The sequence below is a fragment of the Diospyros lotus genome, chromosome 1 (genome assembly GCF_014633365.1).
Source record: "Diospyros lotus cultivar Yz01 chromosome 1, ASM1463336v1, whole genome shotgun sequence".
NCBI classification, from domain to species: domain Eukaryota; kingdom Viridiplantae; phylum Streptophyta; class Magnoliopsida; order Ericales; family Ebenaceae; genus Diospyros; species Diospyros lotus.
In genome coordinates this window covers 26465201-26482597 of record NC_068338.1, presented here as the reverse complement: position 1 = coordinate 26482597, position 17397 = coordinate 26465201, and the positions used below count along the sequence as shown (strand labels likewise).

At 37.8% G+C, this 17397-nt stretch overlaps 2 protein-coding genes across 9 annotated transcripts in view; one reads left to right on the top strand and one right to left on the bottom strand.

The window, feature by feature from the left end:
* Window positions 1-5556, top strand: part of LOC127789214 (histone deacetylase 9) — a 22261-nt gene extending 16705 nt beyond the window's left edge. Inside the window, exons 11-14 of one of the 3 annotated variants that reach the window (XM_052318049.1) lie at window positions 3116-3186; window positions 3403-3501; window positions 5016-5082; window positions 5185-5556. In XM_052318049.1, the coding sequence (XP_052174009.1) occupies window positions 3116-3186; window positions 3403-3501; window positions 5016-5082; window positions 5185-5270 (323 nt within the window). In that variant the 3' untranslated portion in view covers window positions 5271-5556. The remainder of the gene's footprint in view (window positions 1-3115; window positions 3187-3402; window positions 3502-5015; window positions 5083-5184) is intronic. The other 2 variants (XM_052318040.1, XM_052318056.1) reach the window with 2 other exon arrangements.
* Window positions 5115-17397, bottom strand: LOC127789233 (uncharacterized). Of its 6 annotated transcripts, XR_008020518.1 has the most exons (6): window positions 17115-17397; window positions 16855-16990; window positions 16417-16484; window positions 16258-16344; window positions 10671-12983; window positions 6957-10347 (listed from the first exon to the last, which is right to left on the bottom strand). XR_008020518.1 is itself a non-coding variant. In XM_052318099.1 (5 exons), exons 1-5 carry the CDS (start codon window positions 17277-17279, stop codon window positions 5130-5132), a joined length of 498 nt encoding a protein of 165 aa, XP_052174059.1. In that variant the 5' UTR covers window positions 17280-17397; the 3' UTR covers window positions 5115-5129. The 6 variants fall into 6 exon arrangements, 5 of the variants coding, with proteins under 5 accessions (XP_052174059.1, XP_052174037.1, XP_052174027.1 ...); XM_052318099.1 differs by lacking the exons at window positions 6957-10347; window positions 10671-12983 and adding an exon at window positions 5115-5171; XM_052318077.1 differs by lacking the exons at window positions 6957-10347; window positions 10671-12983 and adding an exon at window positions 6266-6461.

Below are 17397 nucleotides of genomic sequence, written 5' to 3'. Positions count from 1 at the left end.
CTCCTTGGTTGTGAGACACACCTCTATAAGAATTCTATTAGCCATCGCTGCTCAATTAGATTTAAATCTTGAACAGATTGATGTCATAATCGTATTTCTTCATGGGGACCTAGAGGAGAGGATTCTAATGGAACAACCAAAGGGTTTTGAAGCTAAGGGAGAGGTGGAGAAGGTATGCCTTCTTAGAAAGTCCCTTTTATGGGCTTAAACAATCCCCAAGGTAATGGTACCAAAAGTTTAATCTGGTCATGTTAAGCCAAGGGTACTCTAAAAGCTCCCATGATTGTTGTATCTATTTTAAACATCTCTCTCCTAGCATTTCCATATACTTGTTGCTCTATGTGGATGACATGCTTATAGCAAGTCAGTCCACACAAGAAATCCAACTTCTCAAGAAAAGACTAAGGGTTGAATTCAAAATGAAGGAGCTTGGGGAAGCTAAAAAAATTCTAGGGATGGAAATCACTAGAGATAAGCATCATAGGAAGATATATCTCTCACAAAAATCCTACTTAGTCGAGCTATTTTCTAGATTTGGAATGTCTAATGCAAAGGCAGTTAGTTTGCCATTTGTTGCTCATTTTAAACTATCCTTAGATCAATCCCCTAAAAATGAAGAAGAGAAGAAGGAAATGGAGCTCATTCTCTATTTGAGTGCAGTAGGAAGCATCATGTATAGTATGGTGTGCACTCGACCCGACTTGGCACATGGAATAAATGTCATAAGTCAGTTTATGGCCAATCCAAGAAAGTCCCATTGGATGACAGTCAAATGGATGTTTAGATATATTAAAGGATCTATAAATAATGCATTGTCCTATGGTGGAGCAAGAGCAGGAGAGCAAGCTAGTATCCTAGGTTTTTCAGATGCTAACTATGCTGTCGACATAGATAAAAGAAGATCCACAACCGGTTATGTCTTTAGGCTGTGGAACTCAACAATTAGTTGGAAGTCTAGTCTCCAACATGTGGTAGCATTGTCAACCACCAAGACTAAATACATAGTTGTTTTAGAGGCAATTAAGGAAGCTATGTGGTTTAAGGGTCTAGTGAGTGAGCTCCTAGGGGTAGATGTCAAGGCTACTTTGATGTGTGATAGTCAAAGTGCAATTCACTTGTCTAAAAACCAAGCACACCATGAAAGGACTAAGCATATAGATGTAAGACACCACTTTATAAGACAAATTATTGAAGATAAATCTATAATTCTAACCAAGATTGCAGGGGAAGATAATGTAGCAGACATGTTTACAAAACTTGTGCCTACAACAAAATTGAAACATTGCATGAAGATTCTGTAGATTGATCCAGGAGGAATTTGAAGATGCAGAATAATGGATGATGGTGCAGGGCCAAGAAGAAGCCTAATCAAGTTCAAATGGGTGGAGAATTTGTTATGTCATTTGTACTAGATTAGGATTTTCTGTTGGCGGATATATTTTGTATGCTTGCATGTGTGTGTTTCTTTATTGTTTTATGGTTAGAATGTGTATTCTTCTAGAAGGCATGTTTCTAGAAGGGTGGATGACCGGATTAGTTATCTGTTATTTCCAGTCAGTCGGGCAATCAGTTAGACTATTGTAACTCACGTCCCTATGGCCTATAAATAGGGATTGTGAGGGTAGGTAGGGAGTGATTATTCCGAGAAGGTTTTCTGTTTCTATCTTGTGGGTTGGGATCGATTGAGTGGCTGAGAGTAAAGTTGCGGACAAGCTGAACCAAGATAAATCTTATTGTTCTTACTGTTTTCTTTTATTCTTGTTTATTTCTTTTATCGCTTGTGTTCTTGGAGGTGGTGAGTGATTTCTGTGTTATTGGGCTGAGAAAAACTAGAGGGATTGCTGTGTTCTTACTCTAACAACCACAAAGAAATTTGGAATGGGGTGATTAGTTGTGAATTGAACATAGCTTCTTGGAAGAGGTGATATATGTCTAAACAAGGATTACTCGTATCCATTAGGTGAGCTTGCAGGGTGTTATCATGTCTGGCAACAATGAAGGTACAACACTTATTAACGTTTGTCTATTTTGAGATCAGGAGTGGGGTTAGAGATGGCTTTTGACCTCTACAGGTTGGCTAAAGATAGTAATATGGTTGAGTGAGTTTTCCTCTCCTTTTTGGTATCGTAGTATGTTCCCAGAATTCAAGCTTAATGTCTAAGGTTAGAGAATTGATTCCACCACTTTGTTTTGACCTAATGTTCACTCAAGGTCTGGATTGGGGCAAGATAAATGAGTGGCATTTCTCCTTTTCTCTTTTGTTCTATGATGATCTTTGTGGCATGGGTAAAGTGAATTTTCCTTGGAAATCATGTGGAGGTTGAGAAAACCTCCACTGGTGCCCTTTTGTTTGGCTAAGTTTTCTTAGTTCTTTTCTTATGAGAATCTGAGGAGCAAGTTTGGGTTGTGTAAGAGGGAGGGGAGTTGATAGAGCTTTTGCTTCTTCGTTATTTAGTGGTTCACAATATCTAGAGCCTTTTTCTTTCCATTTTTGATGTATACTAAGTGCTGTCTCCTTGATTGATTTCTGTGCTACTGAAGCTAGCCATGCCTGAAAAGGAGGCAGAAACATGTTTGGAGGGTCATTCCTTTTTGTGTCATGTGGCATATTTGACAGGAGAGATAGAAATAGTGTAGCTTTTGAAAGTGTAGAGATTTTTTGTTGGGTTGATTGCTGGGGGTGGGGTTGATATCTTTCCGTGAAAGGAGGCTTATAGGGTCCTCTTTTACTGGGTTTGCCCCCTTCTGGAAATCTTCTCTTATATGTTTTGTTTAAGTAATTAAAAAGAAAATGAAAGGTTTTCTGACATTGTCATTTGTTTTATCAAAAACTGACAAAGGCAACCTTGGAAGTTGCAAATAATTGCTGAAAATCTTCTTACTAAGATTTTGTCCTCCCTTTCTCTTTCTAGAACTTATATGATTATGCAATTGTGAAGCCTTTATGTTCATATTGTAAACGATGCATTGATACCTTTCCAGTTGATGGCTTTGTTGAAAATATTTGATTCATTTTCTAGAAGCTATCTGTTGTGAAATTCCTTTATCATGGTAATTATTGAAATTGCAGTTCATTAATGTATCTATGTATGTCTTTCTGAACTATTACTTGCAGAGATCCCAGAAAATGAGTATATTAAATATTTTGGACCAGACTACTCATTGAAGATTCCAAACGGGCATATAGTATGTACTCTTTTTTTTTTCTTCCTAATTTCATTCCACTGAAGCATCTGAATAGTTGATGTACTTCTCAAATAATTATAATATAGTTGATGTCGAGCAGTTTTTAAGTTTAAATGCTGACCTACATCCCAGGAGGGCGTAGTCTCAAATTCATCAGTATGCTATCATGTGTCACCCTTTACATTATATCATTTTTATGTTTTGTTGATTGTGCAGGAGAACTTAAATAGCAAGTCATATCTTAGCACTATCAAAATGCAGGTGTTGGAGAATCTTAGATCCATTCAACATGCTCCAGGTGTACAGATGCAAGAGGTAAATATAAACTATCAATCTTGTGACTCCCTATGACTTGAATTGATAAAATGCTTTATCAAGATAAGCACCCACCCTCCCCCTGCGCCATGCCCGCTCTCTCTTATTCTCGTCCTTTATGGATATGCTTTACTTCCCATGCACTTGCATCAGTCATAGTTGGTTTTCCAAAATATTTTGAAAATTGCTGTTTGTTTGCCAAATAGTAATAATATCATTTTGATGTTATTAGTGGAATTTCTTGGACCCAAGCAGTTGAGCTGTTGATGGTCAAGGCATCCACTAATTAAGGAGACTAACTAGGTCTTATTTAACTCAAAAAAGACCAAATAGAAGCTTTTCCTTGAAATTATTTGCCATGTTCCCCCAGTGTCATGCAATTTCAAGGCTTCTATATTTCTTATGGATTCTTGGATGTGAAAAAATAGTCAGATTTTTTGGTTCTCACATTGGTCTCCCTGCTGTTATTCCAGTCTGTTGATGAACATCTGTCATGTGGTTTGGGCATTTCACCAGAAATACTCTAATCAAAATGATTGATATATCAGTTTGCTTGGCCTTGGGAAAGGAGTTTTTTGCAGGATATTCAATTGAAAGTCAATGTTTCTAAATATCAATCATTTTAGTATTTGATTTAGTGATGGATTGGCATCTTTCTCAAACATAATATCCCCATCTCCCCATTGTTCTTCTAATATCTGTGATATCTTGCAAATTGATATGAATAAGCTCTTGCTTCGCTGCATGATTCTTGCATTTGGTGATCCTTGTTGGGAAATCCATATATCTCCTGTTCAGATCCATATTCTAGATTCTTCTTGATTTTATCTTATGTACATCAATCATGGACATCAATGTTTAAGACAGAGAGCCAGCACTGTGAGAGTGTTTCATCAACAGCTCTAGTTTTATTCTGTATGCCACAATTCTTCTTGTGACTCAGCCCTGTACTAGCAGCTTTTGGCACTTTTATGTTGGTAATTGAACCATAAATTAGCATTTGTTCTTTCTGTAAAGAACAGTTTTTTGAAATATATGGTCATTTAAGAGTTTAGTAGGCAAGCATTTGGACATTGCATGTAAATGGAAAGTTGCATTGCTTTCTCTTAGTAATCAGTATCAAGAATGAGAATGAATGTGCATGGAAGGAGGAATTACTGCAGAAAGTGCCTTGTTCCTGTAGGAAACCAATATCACCTCCTGGGTCCTAAAACGGTCAGGTGTGCGAATACAAAATTGATAAGGTTGAGATATTCCCAGTTGTGAAGATATAGAAACACACAATTAAGTAGCTACTTGTACGTAACAAGTCTGAGATTCCATTTCGTAGAGACATAAAATTCAGAAGAGTGGCTGCTTATACATGTAAAGTTCGTATGTAAACAAATTTGTTGCACAGTTTAAAGGCTGATCATGTGCTTGCTGTAGCTGGCCTGGCTATAACTGAATTTATCTGATGTTTGCCGGATAAAATTTATAATAGCCATCAGCTGAAAGCATATTCTATGTTGCAGGTTCCACCAGACTTTTATATTCCTGATTTTGACGAAGATGAGCTGAATCCAGATGAACGTGTAGATCGTAAGTACACAACCTTGCACTTTTGCCCTCCAACTGCTCCAGTTTGTTCAATAGTCACTTTGGGTATATGATGCATAATCTCTTATGAACTGCTTTTTCCAGAACACACACAAGACAAGCAAATCCAGCGAGATGACGAATATTACGAAGGTGACAATGATAATGATCATAACATGGATGATGTGTAAAGTCAGCCAGGGAGATACCCCTTTTTAGCGGTCAGGAAAATTAGATTTTGTACTGTAGGGGGACCTTATATAATGTGGGCAAAGGTGTAGGGTACTAGTGATTTGAAATACATCTGTTCTTCATATTGATTGTAGTAGCCCTGTCTATGCTGAAAACCTGGTTGTAAAGAGATTTATCGACATTTAGCCAAAGATTTGAGGGTTTACAAAGAGTGAAGACAATCATGGTCATGTGCAATCAATGTTTCAACTTTTCTTGCTTGAAGCGTTAAAATTCAGGTTGTTGTCAAAGCAAATGTGATATATGTCCCTATAGCATTAAATTGATAAAAATACTATTGGTATATCATGACTTATATTTTATATTTTAGACTAAATAATATAATTAAAATATTCAAAATATCTCTCATCTAAGACGGTGAAGTGAGACAGTAAGGTGTCATGAGATGGTGAGACGCATAATTAAAATATCTTTTATCTAAGACGGTGAGACACTGCAAAACAATGAAGTACGAGAGATATTTTTATTATTTATAATACATTGTGTAGTTTAAGATATAGTCTAAAAGATATCAATAAGATGATTTAAGTTAAGGGGCGCATGACCTTTTATATTAGGGGATAGCACAAAGTTGGAGTTGGATTACTTTAGATTCCCAAGTACAGAGGTAGTGCAGTTGGCATTCATTTTCATCTTCTTGTGTTTCATCTTCCAAAGCTTAGTAATGCTGTAATGTTTCTCCTTCATCACTAAAAGGTTACGATAGAAATCTCTTTGAAAAAAAAAAAAAAAAAAAAAGGAGCAAAAGTAAACTACCTACAAAAATGACTATCTTGACCTTTACAAAGTGGAGAAGCCTGTGTATTGATAGCTCATTTTTGTGCGTTTACTTGATCGAGTTTACTCTATACTGAAGCGCTGACCATAGAACAAATTCATCTGGTGACAATGGAAGGCTGTTTACATATCTCCTTCCAAACTAACAACTAGAACCTTATGAAAAAGAAGCAGCAGATGGCACATTTCATCCAGTAGCAAATAGATATATGTGAATATTCATTCCATAAAGAAGGGGTCTCAAGTTGGAATAATCAGGTTCCACTTAGAAGCTAGGACTACAAAAGGTGATTGTTCTCTGCCACAATGCTGTCCAGCAGTGACCCACAGGCATCTTCAAGTATATCAAGAACCTGCCATGAGATAGGGTTTTTCTTCTTTTTTTAATTGGATGGATGAAAGGAAAAATTGATAAGCAAGAAGTCAAAGTCAATTGAGCCAGCTCCAGATTTTAGCATCGAAATCACAAATTTCTGAGGATGTATACTAGATTATTTGTCATCTTGGCACAATAGCACTCTTAACATTCAATTGTTTAGCAAAAATATTGATTAAAGGGCATCCCAGTGCAAGAAAATCCTAACTTTGCAAGGGTTGAGGGGGAGTTATTTTTCCTTCACAAACTTACTTATAACCTTTCTGTAAATTTACTGTTTCCACAACTTGATTAGTGACCTTTCAAGTCACAAAAGAAGCAGCATATCTTAAGCAAAAATGTCACTATGTAGCTAAAATTTGACAAAGGATCAGTGGGTTTACCTGGTAGACATCCGAAGGATAGTAGCACAGATTTTCATCAATAGCAAATATGTGCGTACAGGGGCGGAGTCAGAAATTTTTATCTGGGTGGGCAAAAATTAAATAGCAAATTTTTTTTTGAAATAATATTGTAAAATTCTCAAAGAAATATGCCTCTAAGGAATGAATAGGGAAGCCCGTATATTCCCACACTGAATAAATAATACAGGCCACTTCTTTAAATACACAAGCTACCTAAACACTAGGAATTTAAAATACAAAAACAACATTTAAAATACAAACAAACAACAATAGATTAAGGGGAGAAATCTTCTCCTAAATCTTAGGAATAGATGTAGATTTATCTCCTCAATAATCTGCTGCATATCTCCTTATCTCATCTTCCAAAAACATGACTATGCACGCATGCACACATGATCAATCCAATCTCATGACGCTCAACATGCCTCCTCAAGCTAGAGAGTGGATGTCAATCATCCCTAGCTTGCTTACCAGAGTTTCAAATTGAGCACCAGGCAGTCCTTTGGTAAGTAAATCTGCTACTTGTCGAGTGGAGCGAATGTAGGAGATTTGGAAAAGCCTAGAATCCAATTTTTCCTTAAGAAAATATTGGTCAATTTTAATATGCTTAGTCATGTCATACTGTACAGGATTATGAGCAATGCTAATGCCTGATTGATTGTCCTCGAAAAGTTCAATAGGTCTTTGCACTGGAACCTTTAGATCTTCTAGAATAATTTGTAACCATAACAGCTCACATACACTAAGGGCCATGGCTCGAAATTCAGCCTCAGCACTGGATTTAGCCACCACTCCTTACTTCTTACTTCTCCAAGACACCAAATTCCCTTTTAGGAAGACACAATATTCAGTTGTAGATCTGCGGTCAACAAGAGATCCACCATAATCTGCATCTATGTATCTCTAAATTTTCAAACTTGCTCCTGGGGTAAATAAAATGCGCTTACCAGGTGTAGCTTTAAGATAACTTAGGATCCTCCTCACAGCATTCATGTAATCTTTAGTAGGGTTATGCGTAAATTGGCTTACTAGACTAATAACAAAAGCTATGTCAGGCCTAGTATAGGAAAGGTAAATTAGCCTGCCTACCACACGTTGGAACCTCCCTTTATCCACTACTATCTCACTTTCATTTCCTTGCAATTTTAGGTTAGGATCAACTGGAATTTTAGCTCCTTTTCCCCCTAACAAACCTGTTTCAGCAAGCAAGTCTAGCACATACTTTCTTTGGGACAAAAAAATACATTTTTGTGAGTAAGCACCTAAATACCTAGGAAGTATTCTAGTGGACCAAGGTCCTTTATTTTAAATTCTTGAGCGAAATTCCTCTTTAGATGACCTTGTTTATTTAAATCATTCCTAGTCACTACAATATATCTACATAGACAAGTAGGATAGTTACCTTCTCTCCGATGTGTTTGATGAAGAGAGTATGATCCCCTCTACTTGGGTGATATCGCATAGATGTCATTGCCTTCAAGAATCTTCCAAACTAGGCCCGTGGGGATTGCTTAAGCCTATATAGGGCCTTCTTGAGTTTACACACTTGTCCATGTCTTGCTGCCACATGTTGTAAACCTGGTGGGACCTCCATGAAAACTTCTTTTTAAAGGTCCCCATGCAAAAATGGATTTTTCACATCTAATTGTTGTAACTTCCACCCACAATTGGCTACCAATGCTATGAGAACCCGTACAGTAGTCATTTTAGCTACATGAGCAAATGTTTCAAGGTAGTCAACGCCATAAGACTGTGTATAGCCTTTGGCGATAAGCCATGCTTTAAAACTATCAAGTGTACCATCCACTTTACATTTCACATTAAAAATCCATTTGCCGCCCACTGATTTTACCCCCCTTGGGTTTAGGTACCAATTCCCATATATGATTCTTTTGAAGTGCCCTCATCTCTTCTAACATAGCCCTCCTTCCATTTGGGATCTTTTATAGCCTCTTCCACTGATTTAGGAATAACAATAGCATCCAATGAAGGAAGCCTCTATGTTTTTGGGATAGGCGATGATAGGACAAATAGTTGGCTATTGGGTGTTTTGTACAAGTTTTAACCCCTTTGCGGATAGCCATGTGTAGGTTTAATTCTGTTGGGTCAAGCTGATGAGCTGAGGGGTTAGAGGTGTTGGTTGAGTCTTCCTCATGACGGGCAACTTCCAAGCTAGGATCAATGGTTGATGCTGACAGTGGTTGCGGCTCATCCATGGACTCCTTTCTCTTGAACACAAATGGCGAACCCTTGAATCTAATAGGAGTTGACAGCTTAGGCATAGCTTGTTCATCAGAATGCAGTTGGGATATATGCATAGGGGCAGTAGACATAATGGGATCATTAGGGGTTATATCAAGGGTAGGTAATAGGTTCTCGAGCTCTAGATCAGTAGGTCTAAGGGAATTTTCCTGCTGTCCAGATGAAGGAACTTCAAAGAAAGATTGATTTTCAAGGAAAGTCACATCTTTTGAGACAAAAAACTTTCAAGTGGTTGGATGGTAGCATTTATAAACCTTTTTAGTAGGAGAATACCCAAGAAAAACACACCTAAGAGCCCTAGGATCCAACTTGTCCCTATGGACTTTGGGTATGTGTACAAAATTAACACACCCAAATACTCTAAGAGGTAAGGAAGAATGGAGAGTAAGGTCTGGGAACAAAGTTGCTAACTGTTGGAATGGACTTCTATTTTCCAGCACTTTAGAGGGAACCCTATTTATAACATAGGTGGCTGTTAACACAGCTTCTCCCCAAAAATTTTTTGGAACATGATGATGATGAAGGAGGGCGCAGGTGACATTGAGAAGTTGTCTCATTTTCTTTTCAGTTACTCCATTTTGTTGTGGAGTATCAATACAAGAGAATTCATGAATAATACCCTCTTGTTGGAAGTACTGATGCAAGTGATTATTAAAATAATCCCTTGCATTATCAGTCCTAAACTTCTTGATATGAGTGCCAAATTAGGTGTAAATTATTTTGCAAAAGGAGGGTAAAACAGTCCCAATGGCAGCCTTATCTTTTAGAAGGAATACCCAACACATACAAGTACAATCATCAATAAAAGATTTAAACCATTTTGCCCCATAACAGTTTGCAATCTTAGATGGACCCCAAACATCTGAATGAATTAGATTAAATGGTTGAGAAGAAAATTTATTGCTGATTGAATAAGAAACCCTATGATTTTTGCTACAATACATTCATCACATTGGAAAATGCTTGGATCTAAAGAATTGAACAAAGTAGGGAACATTTGTTTTAACAAAGCAAATGGCAGATGACCTAACCTAAAATGATGCAACCAAATAGAAGAGATATTAGAAGCAGATTGAAATAAACAAGCCTTCCCATTCTATTTTCCTTTAGAATAAGTGTTCTGTCGTTCCTATATATAGAGTCCATTGTGCTCCTTAGCCACACACCAATCATCTTCTCTGAGTCCTTGGCCGGAAACTTACACATGTGAGGAGAAAAAATAGCAAAACAATTCAAGTCCTTTGTTAGTTTGTGAATAGAAATCAAACTTGCTGTCAATTTTGGAACATGAAAAACATTATCAAAGGGCAGCCAAGGGTTAAAAGAAACTGTGCCTTTTCTAGAAATAGGCACTGATGTTCCATTTGCAATGGTAATGTGTTTAGTGGTTTTAAAAGGTTCATAGGTGTCAAAAACATGTAAACAAGGGGTCATATTGTCTGTGGCTCCTGAATCAAGGATCCACATGTTATTCCTATCAAATTTAGGGGCTGAAAAAATCCCATAAGTTAGTGATTTACCTTGCTGCACCAGTAAGCAAGATGTTCCATCTTGGAATGTCTTGAGGAAGGCTTTTAGCTTGCTTAATTCTTCTGGGTTTAGCTGAGTAGAATCTGCCTCAGTTACGCCCCCTTTATCTGCAACCTCCTCAGTTTCTTCGTTGGATATATAGCTCTGAGGTTTCATGTTCTTGAAGCCTCCAACTCAGCTCAAAACAGCTTCTTTTCCATGCAACTTGAAGCATGTTTCCCTGGCATGCCGTGGCTTCTTACAAAATGTACACGGTACACCATTGCCCCTCGGTTAAGAACAGCTGGTTTTCCAAATTTAGTTCTTCCTCCTTTGTTGCTGGTCACAAGAGCTGATCCTTCAATGATATGTTCTGTAAGCATAGCATATCTTCTATTCTATTCTCTTCACTCCTTATGATGGCAAAAACCTCATTTGGGCTAGGAAGTTTTTCCTTACCCAAAACTTGACCCCTAACCTGATCAAACTCAGGGTTTAGACCTGCCAAGAACTCAACAATTCAGTCCCTTTCAAGCATCTGATTTAGGGTGGCAGCATCCTCACTACAAACCATCTTTAGTGTGTCATAGCCCAAGGGCAAGTCCGTAATTAGGGAAGGGATAACATGGTAATTGGGAGAGTGGTGTAACTATAATTAGTTTCCAGTCGGCACATGGCCACTTGGGAGCTCACGAGAAGTAGTTAGAGGAAGTCTCTTGTTTGTAACCACCCCTTATAAATAAGAAACTTCTAGTGAGGATAGGGATATGTGAAAATTATTCCACAAGTCCTTTCCCTCCAATTTTCAATCTCTGTTTTCTCTCTTTCTCTTTCTCTCCTTCTTTCCCTCTGATTCCTATCTCTCCTTCTTCCCGCCAATTCCCTCTTCTTCCTCAATTCTGGAAGAAATTCCCTGTCAGATCCCCTGATCTGACGTAGTGCTTGATATTGATCTAGTTCTAACCATAACCCTTTCATTTTATTGAAATAATTTGTAACTAATAACTAATCTTGTTTTGTGGCACTCATCTTAGTTTTTACCTCAAAAATCACCGATGCATCCTTGAACTTAGAGTAAGTTTGCTGGACAGTTTCCCATGTCTCCCTTGTCGTGCTCAAGAACATATAGTTCTTGCTAATTTCTGGTTGCATGGTGCTCCAAATCCATGACATGATCCTGGAATCTTCCACATCCCATGTTGTGAAAGATAGATCCTCCTTCTTAGGGGGTAATCCGGTTAGGTGGCCACTTTTCCCACGACCCTTAAAAAAATTTTTGATAAGCTGGGCCCATTGGAGATAATTTCTACCATCTAGCCGGTAGGATTGATAAACACCTGGTAGTTCTCCTCCTCCATTGGATACATCAACTGAACTGATGTCTCCAGAAGTCATGGTTTGGGTTGTTGTTTCTGAGATATCAGACATGGCTTCTGATTTGTGTAATAGGGTTTCAGAAGAGAATGGGTCCTAGAAGAAACAATCCAGGTTGTGAAAGATGAAGAAGAACCGATGAAGGAGCAATGGGTTGTGCTATGAAGGCACTTGAATATGAAGAAACAAAACCGATGAAGGGATGTGGTCTGTGCAATGAAGGCACTTGAAGAAAACTAAAACCGATGAAGGGGCTACAGGCTGTATCAGGCTAAGATCAAGGCTCTGATACCATGTAGAATTCTTAGAGAAATATGCCTCTAAGGAATGAATAGGGAAGCCCATATATTCCCACACTGAATAAATGATACAAGCCACTTCTTTAAATACACAAGCTACCTAAAAAATAGGAATTTAAAATACAAACAAACAACAATAGATTAAGGAGAGAAATCTTCTCCTAAATCTTTGGAATAGATGTAGATTTATCTCCTCAATAATCTGCTGCATATCTCCTTATCTCATACTCCAAAAACATGACCATGCACGCACGCACACATGATCAATCCAATCTCACGATGCTCAACAAATATAATATTAAAAAAATATATCAATAAATCACCATAATTGTTCTCGATCCGTTTTCATATTTTGATAACGTCGTATAATGACATCACTATCAATTTCATTAAATATATCATCTTCAATATACACAACTAAATTGCCATTCAATCATTAATCTCTAATTCGATTGCGTAGCCGGGTCTTGACAAGTTTCATGACAGAAAATACTCTTTCTATTGTAGTAGTAGCAACAGGAAAAATTAATGCTAGTGTCATAAGTCTGTAAACTAATGGATACACATCATTTTTCTGTGTCACTACCAACTTTTGTGCAAGATCACTAAGGCCCCGTAATCCTTCAAAAAAACTTTTGATTTAAATTTCATCTGTCCAAACATAGAGATTACAGAGACAAACTATGAGCAATGAGACCGAGACAAGTAGAAATCAAAAACACTTTTAATCCACAATCCACATCATTTATTAACAAATCAAAATTAGGAAAATAAGCTAAATCACTTTTAATCTACTTTAAAGCCATCAAAATGTCAAAAAATTAATGAACTTAATAGGAGATTTTATCTGTAGTTAAGAAAAAATCTTCATTGAAACTAAGAAAATTGAAACCCATCTTCAATACTCCCTAACTTGTTAACAAAATTTGAGAGATAAAAAGAAAATGCCAAAGAAATTTGAGATATAAAGAGAAGGTAGAATGCAAATCGAAAAAAATAAAAATGGAGGAAGGGTTAGAGAACGTGAGAAGAGGGAGAGAGGATATTTAGGATGAATTACAATTATAAGTAAAATTACCATAATAACCTAAGCCTTCAAATTTTTTTGAACCAAAAGATTAAGGGGCGGGGGGGGGGGGGGGGGGGGGGGTGGAATGTAAATTCAAAATAAATATAATAAATTTTCAAAAAACTTTGTCTAGGCAGGGGGGGCAGCCACCCCCCTACCCCCGTGATGGATCCGCCACTGTGTGTGTGTGTGAAAGATCACCATAACCTACAGTATAGACCATAAACAGAAGAGGGATCAAACAAGTATCCTAAAATAGGTAATTTTTTTTTTTGTTGTAATATGAGATATTCGGACCTTGACCCAACAAATCCTCATGAACCCATGTAAATCACCCCGTCCGCAAGAGTTAGACAAAACTGTGGCAGGTAAAACCCTACAGCAACCACAAAGGGCACATGGTGCCTACACAGATCCCATCACAAAGTGGCACATAGGACCACACATTACCCCACCATGCATCGTGGCAAGAGTGGCCCCAATTGGAAAATGCCTTCCACTTGCGGTCAACAAGACTTGAACTTGCACCAAACAACCCCAAAATTGCGACAAGGACCAACTTGAACAACCCTGAGAGATCTCAAACAAGTAATCATGCAGCCGAGGAAGGGGGTAAGATCGCCAACTCAGAACACATAAGATTGCACCACTAAAGTGCCATAATGTGCATTACTAAAATTTCACATGACATGGAGAAGGATCGATCGGGACCAAGATAAGGAAACAAGAAAGAGAAAACAGAAAAAAATAATAATACTAAAAAAATAACGAAAAAAGTAATGTGGGTTCTTTGCTTAGTAGACTAACAGAAGTCTTGTGAGGATGTGGTAAGACCTGACCTACCATCATGCTTAACGAGTGCCACTTTCTCATTTAAGTATAATGTTTAGGGAGCTAGCAATAAGTTGGCAAAGAGAAGCTAGCTAGAAACTATGGAAAGTTTTAAGCACACTAAGAATGCTACATAAATTCTAAACCACAGTCATCTCTATCCATAGCCATATCTTATGTAAAACTATTCTTATATCATGTTTAAGGGTTTCTCAACAAGTTTTCTTTGGTCTCCCTTCCTCCCTCTACAAACTTCATCCTCTTGCCTCACCACACCAAGTGGGTCTATCAATCTTTTTCTCACACGGCCAAATGGTCTTAATCGTGACTCCGGCATCTTGTCTTCAAAAGGTGCCACTCCAACTTTTATTACATATGGGCAGAAATAGTTGGAAGGAAAAAGTACGCAAGTCAAATTCGAGAAGACTGCATTTATACTCAAAAAGCATTCAAGCAATCCTTTGCACATATCTTTCCTGCCTATGTCTGAGAGAGACTTTTCTGGTTGTGGATGTACTGGGGACTTACAGCAATCCAATTAAAGGTGCTTCACCATGTGCAAGGTATAAGGCAGCAGACAGCAGACACTATATGATGGAATTGTTCACAAACAAGTTCTATGGTGGAATAATTCCTATTTGCTTAGTATCTAACCAAGACTTGTGCTTCAAACAGCAAGAAGATACTTCTATTCGTATGTTCTCCATTTCTAGACTTAGATTTTGATGGAATGCAAGCTACAAAGGAAAAGAGAGTAAAAAGAATGAGGAAAAAAAGGGAGAACAACAACATATCCAGCCATTATCCCACTATGGGGGGGGAAAGAAGAAAAACCGAAAAAGAATAATTTCTCTTCTCTTGTTTTAATTGACGAGTGTGGAAATAAAGGGAAGTGTAAGTATTTGTACCTTGAGGACATACACCTTGATTTTCCTCCTAAACATTCCCTCCAAAAAGTGGAAAAGAACCTTTTGAAATATTTTATAAACCATGCCTAATCTCTTTTCTTTTCTCTCCTCACAAGCCACCCAAACAAGAAAAAAGGAAACTTTTCCTCCTATCCTTTTCTCTTCTATAACAATTGTAGCATAAGGGTTTTTGTTTAACTAGCTGAAGGGAGATAAGTGACATCATTACTAGAATATTAATGCACAAAGAATTTCCCAGCCCTTTATGGGAGAAAAAATAGAAGAAGAAGGAGGATTAATCCTAGTAAATGGGGTCAGCTACATGGAGTAAGACTTTATAGAGAATGTGAAGTCGCATAGGAGGATAAGAAAATAGAAAACCAGAACTATTTCTTAAAACTTGGGCCTGCCTATGATCCTTGGTAGCTCAGAGTCTGTAAGGCTTTTGTCAGGAACCTCAGTTTTACTAAAAGATGCCTGTGTGTATTTGTTGGATGGAAAACGGATAAACAAGCTGCCTATTCTAGTGCTGGAATAATACTAATGAGTCTGATTCAAAATTTGCTCAAATAGTTCAAATTCTAGACAACTGTTTATGGTTAATCATAAGAAAACATTTTCAACTCTGATAATTCTTCCAATCCTTGTGTCTCATGCATTGCTAGTATGTACCCTATTATTTCCACAATGACTCCATTTGCTCTTTGGCATCAACAGTTCTTCAGTTAATGATATTATCAAATCAGCCATACTAAGACAGTAATACACTTATCCATTGTTATACAGGCACTAATCCAAGCTCCAATAAAATTGTGGAGCCATATCAGTGGCTTATTGTAGAAACAGTAATTATATAAGTTGAAGAGAGACCTCTGCCTGTCTCATTCCTGACTGTACCATCGCCTTTTATACTTTCATACATGGAATCATGAAAGATAAAACTTATGATGACTTCTCAATGTCCTCTAGTACAGATAACTCTTATAAAGCCTGCACATTTTTTGCAGAATGGTTGACGACAAGAGATGCACAAAGGTGACAAGGGTTTGTTTCCAGTTTCATGAAAGTAAATTATGTCTATAGACCAAAGCAATGTACCATTTATGTTATGCATTACCTTCTCAAAACCTTGGGACCCACCATAGTATGGATCAGGAACTTCACTTTCATCATGCTTCTTGCAGTAGGAGCACATCAACCGAACCTGCAAGATCGACATATGTATAAAACAAACCATTAAAACTGTACTGCACCACCATAACATCATTGTACTAACCTTCTTATGTGCATCAGCAGGTAAATTCTCCCTTACTTTCCACCTCTCCAGGGCTCTAAGTATATCATCTGCATCCACCACCAACGTCCCAAACATTTTGCAAATAACAAAAGTGATATTATATAGATAGCATAAACTAATAGCAGAGTGCAAAGGATTTCCAAAAATCTAAAGAGTAAATTACACTCTGCACCCTTGAGGTTTCATGAAATTACGATAGGTACCCCCACCCCCACATTCTGGACGTTACGCTGACCTCCCCTTGGTCAAAAAAAGGTAATGCGTAGATTATCTGATATAACTTTTGAACAGAACAGTAAGGGTACTTTATAAGTTTCGAAAAGTGAGGGGCACTCCCTTATTTACATCGAGCCTCAGGAGTGTCAGAGTGTAATTATCCAAAACCTAATACAACATCTTTATCTCAAGTCAACCCACCTCTGTTTTGCTTGTCCATAGCAAGAATGAGATCAAAATCTCTGAAATCAGAGGGTCGAATTGGCCTTGATATTGAAGTTATCTGGATTCCACGCCTCTTAGCAGCAGCCCTCATTCTTGGGTCTGCTTCATTACCCTTCCAAACAACAGGAAATTTGAAATAACCCAATATCAAATGACAAATAATAGAACACATGATTGATGAATCCTAGCAATAGTTAAATAGTAATGCGCATACATGTGTGTGCGTATGTGTGTACCTCATGGTAATTGATGGTTCCTGCAGAATCAATCTTGAACTTGGAATCGAGGCCTCTTTTATTGACCAAGTCAGCGAAGACGCCCTCAGCTGCTGGGCTTCTGCAGATGTTGCCAAGGCACACAAAGAGAACTGAGAAGGGTTTGGCTTCTGTGGTTGAAGCCATGGGAGATGTGATTGTGGGTCTTTCTCTTGGTCTTTGGGACTGAGTATGTGATTTTTGCAGAGATGGGTGTTGTCTTCGAGGAGTGAAAATTGGTAATTGGGGTTTGGGAGAAGGAACT

Bases quoted from the DNA above. Each gene is read 5' to 3' on its own strand.
- LOC127789233 (XM_052318067.1), bottom strand. From the start codon at position 17,279: ATGGCTTCAACCACAGAAGCCAAACCCTTCTCAGTTCTCTTTGTGTGC. The intron at 16,991-17,114 runs GTACACACATAC...GTTGTTTGGAAG, and splicing joins GAACCATCAATTACCATGAG to GGTAATGAAGCAGACCCAAG. The intron at 16,345-16,416 runs GTTAGTACAATG...TCGATCTTGCAG, and splicing joins CTGCTGATGCACATAAGAAG to GTTCGGTTGATGTGCTCCTA.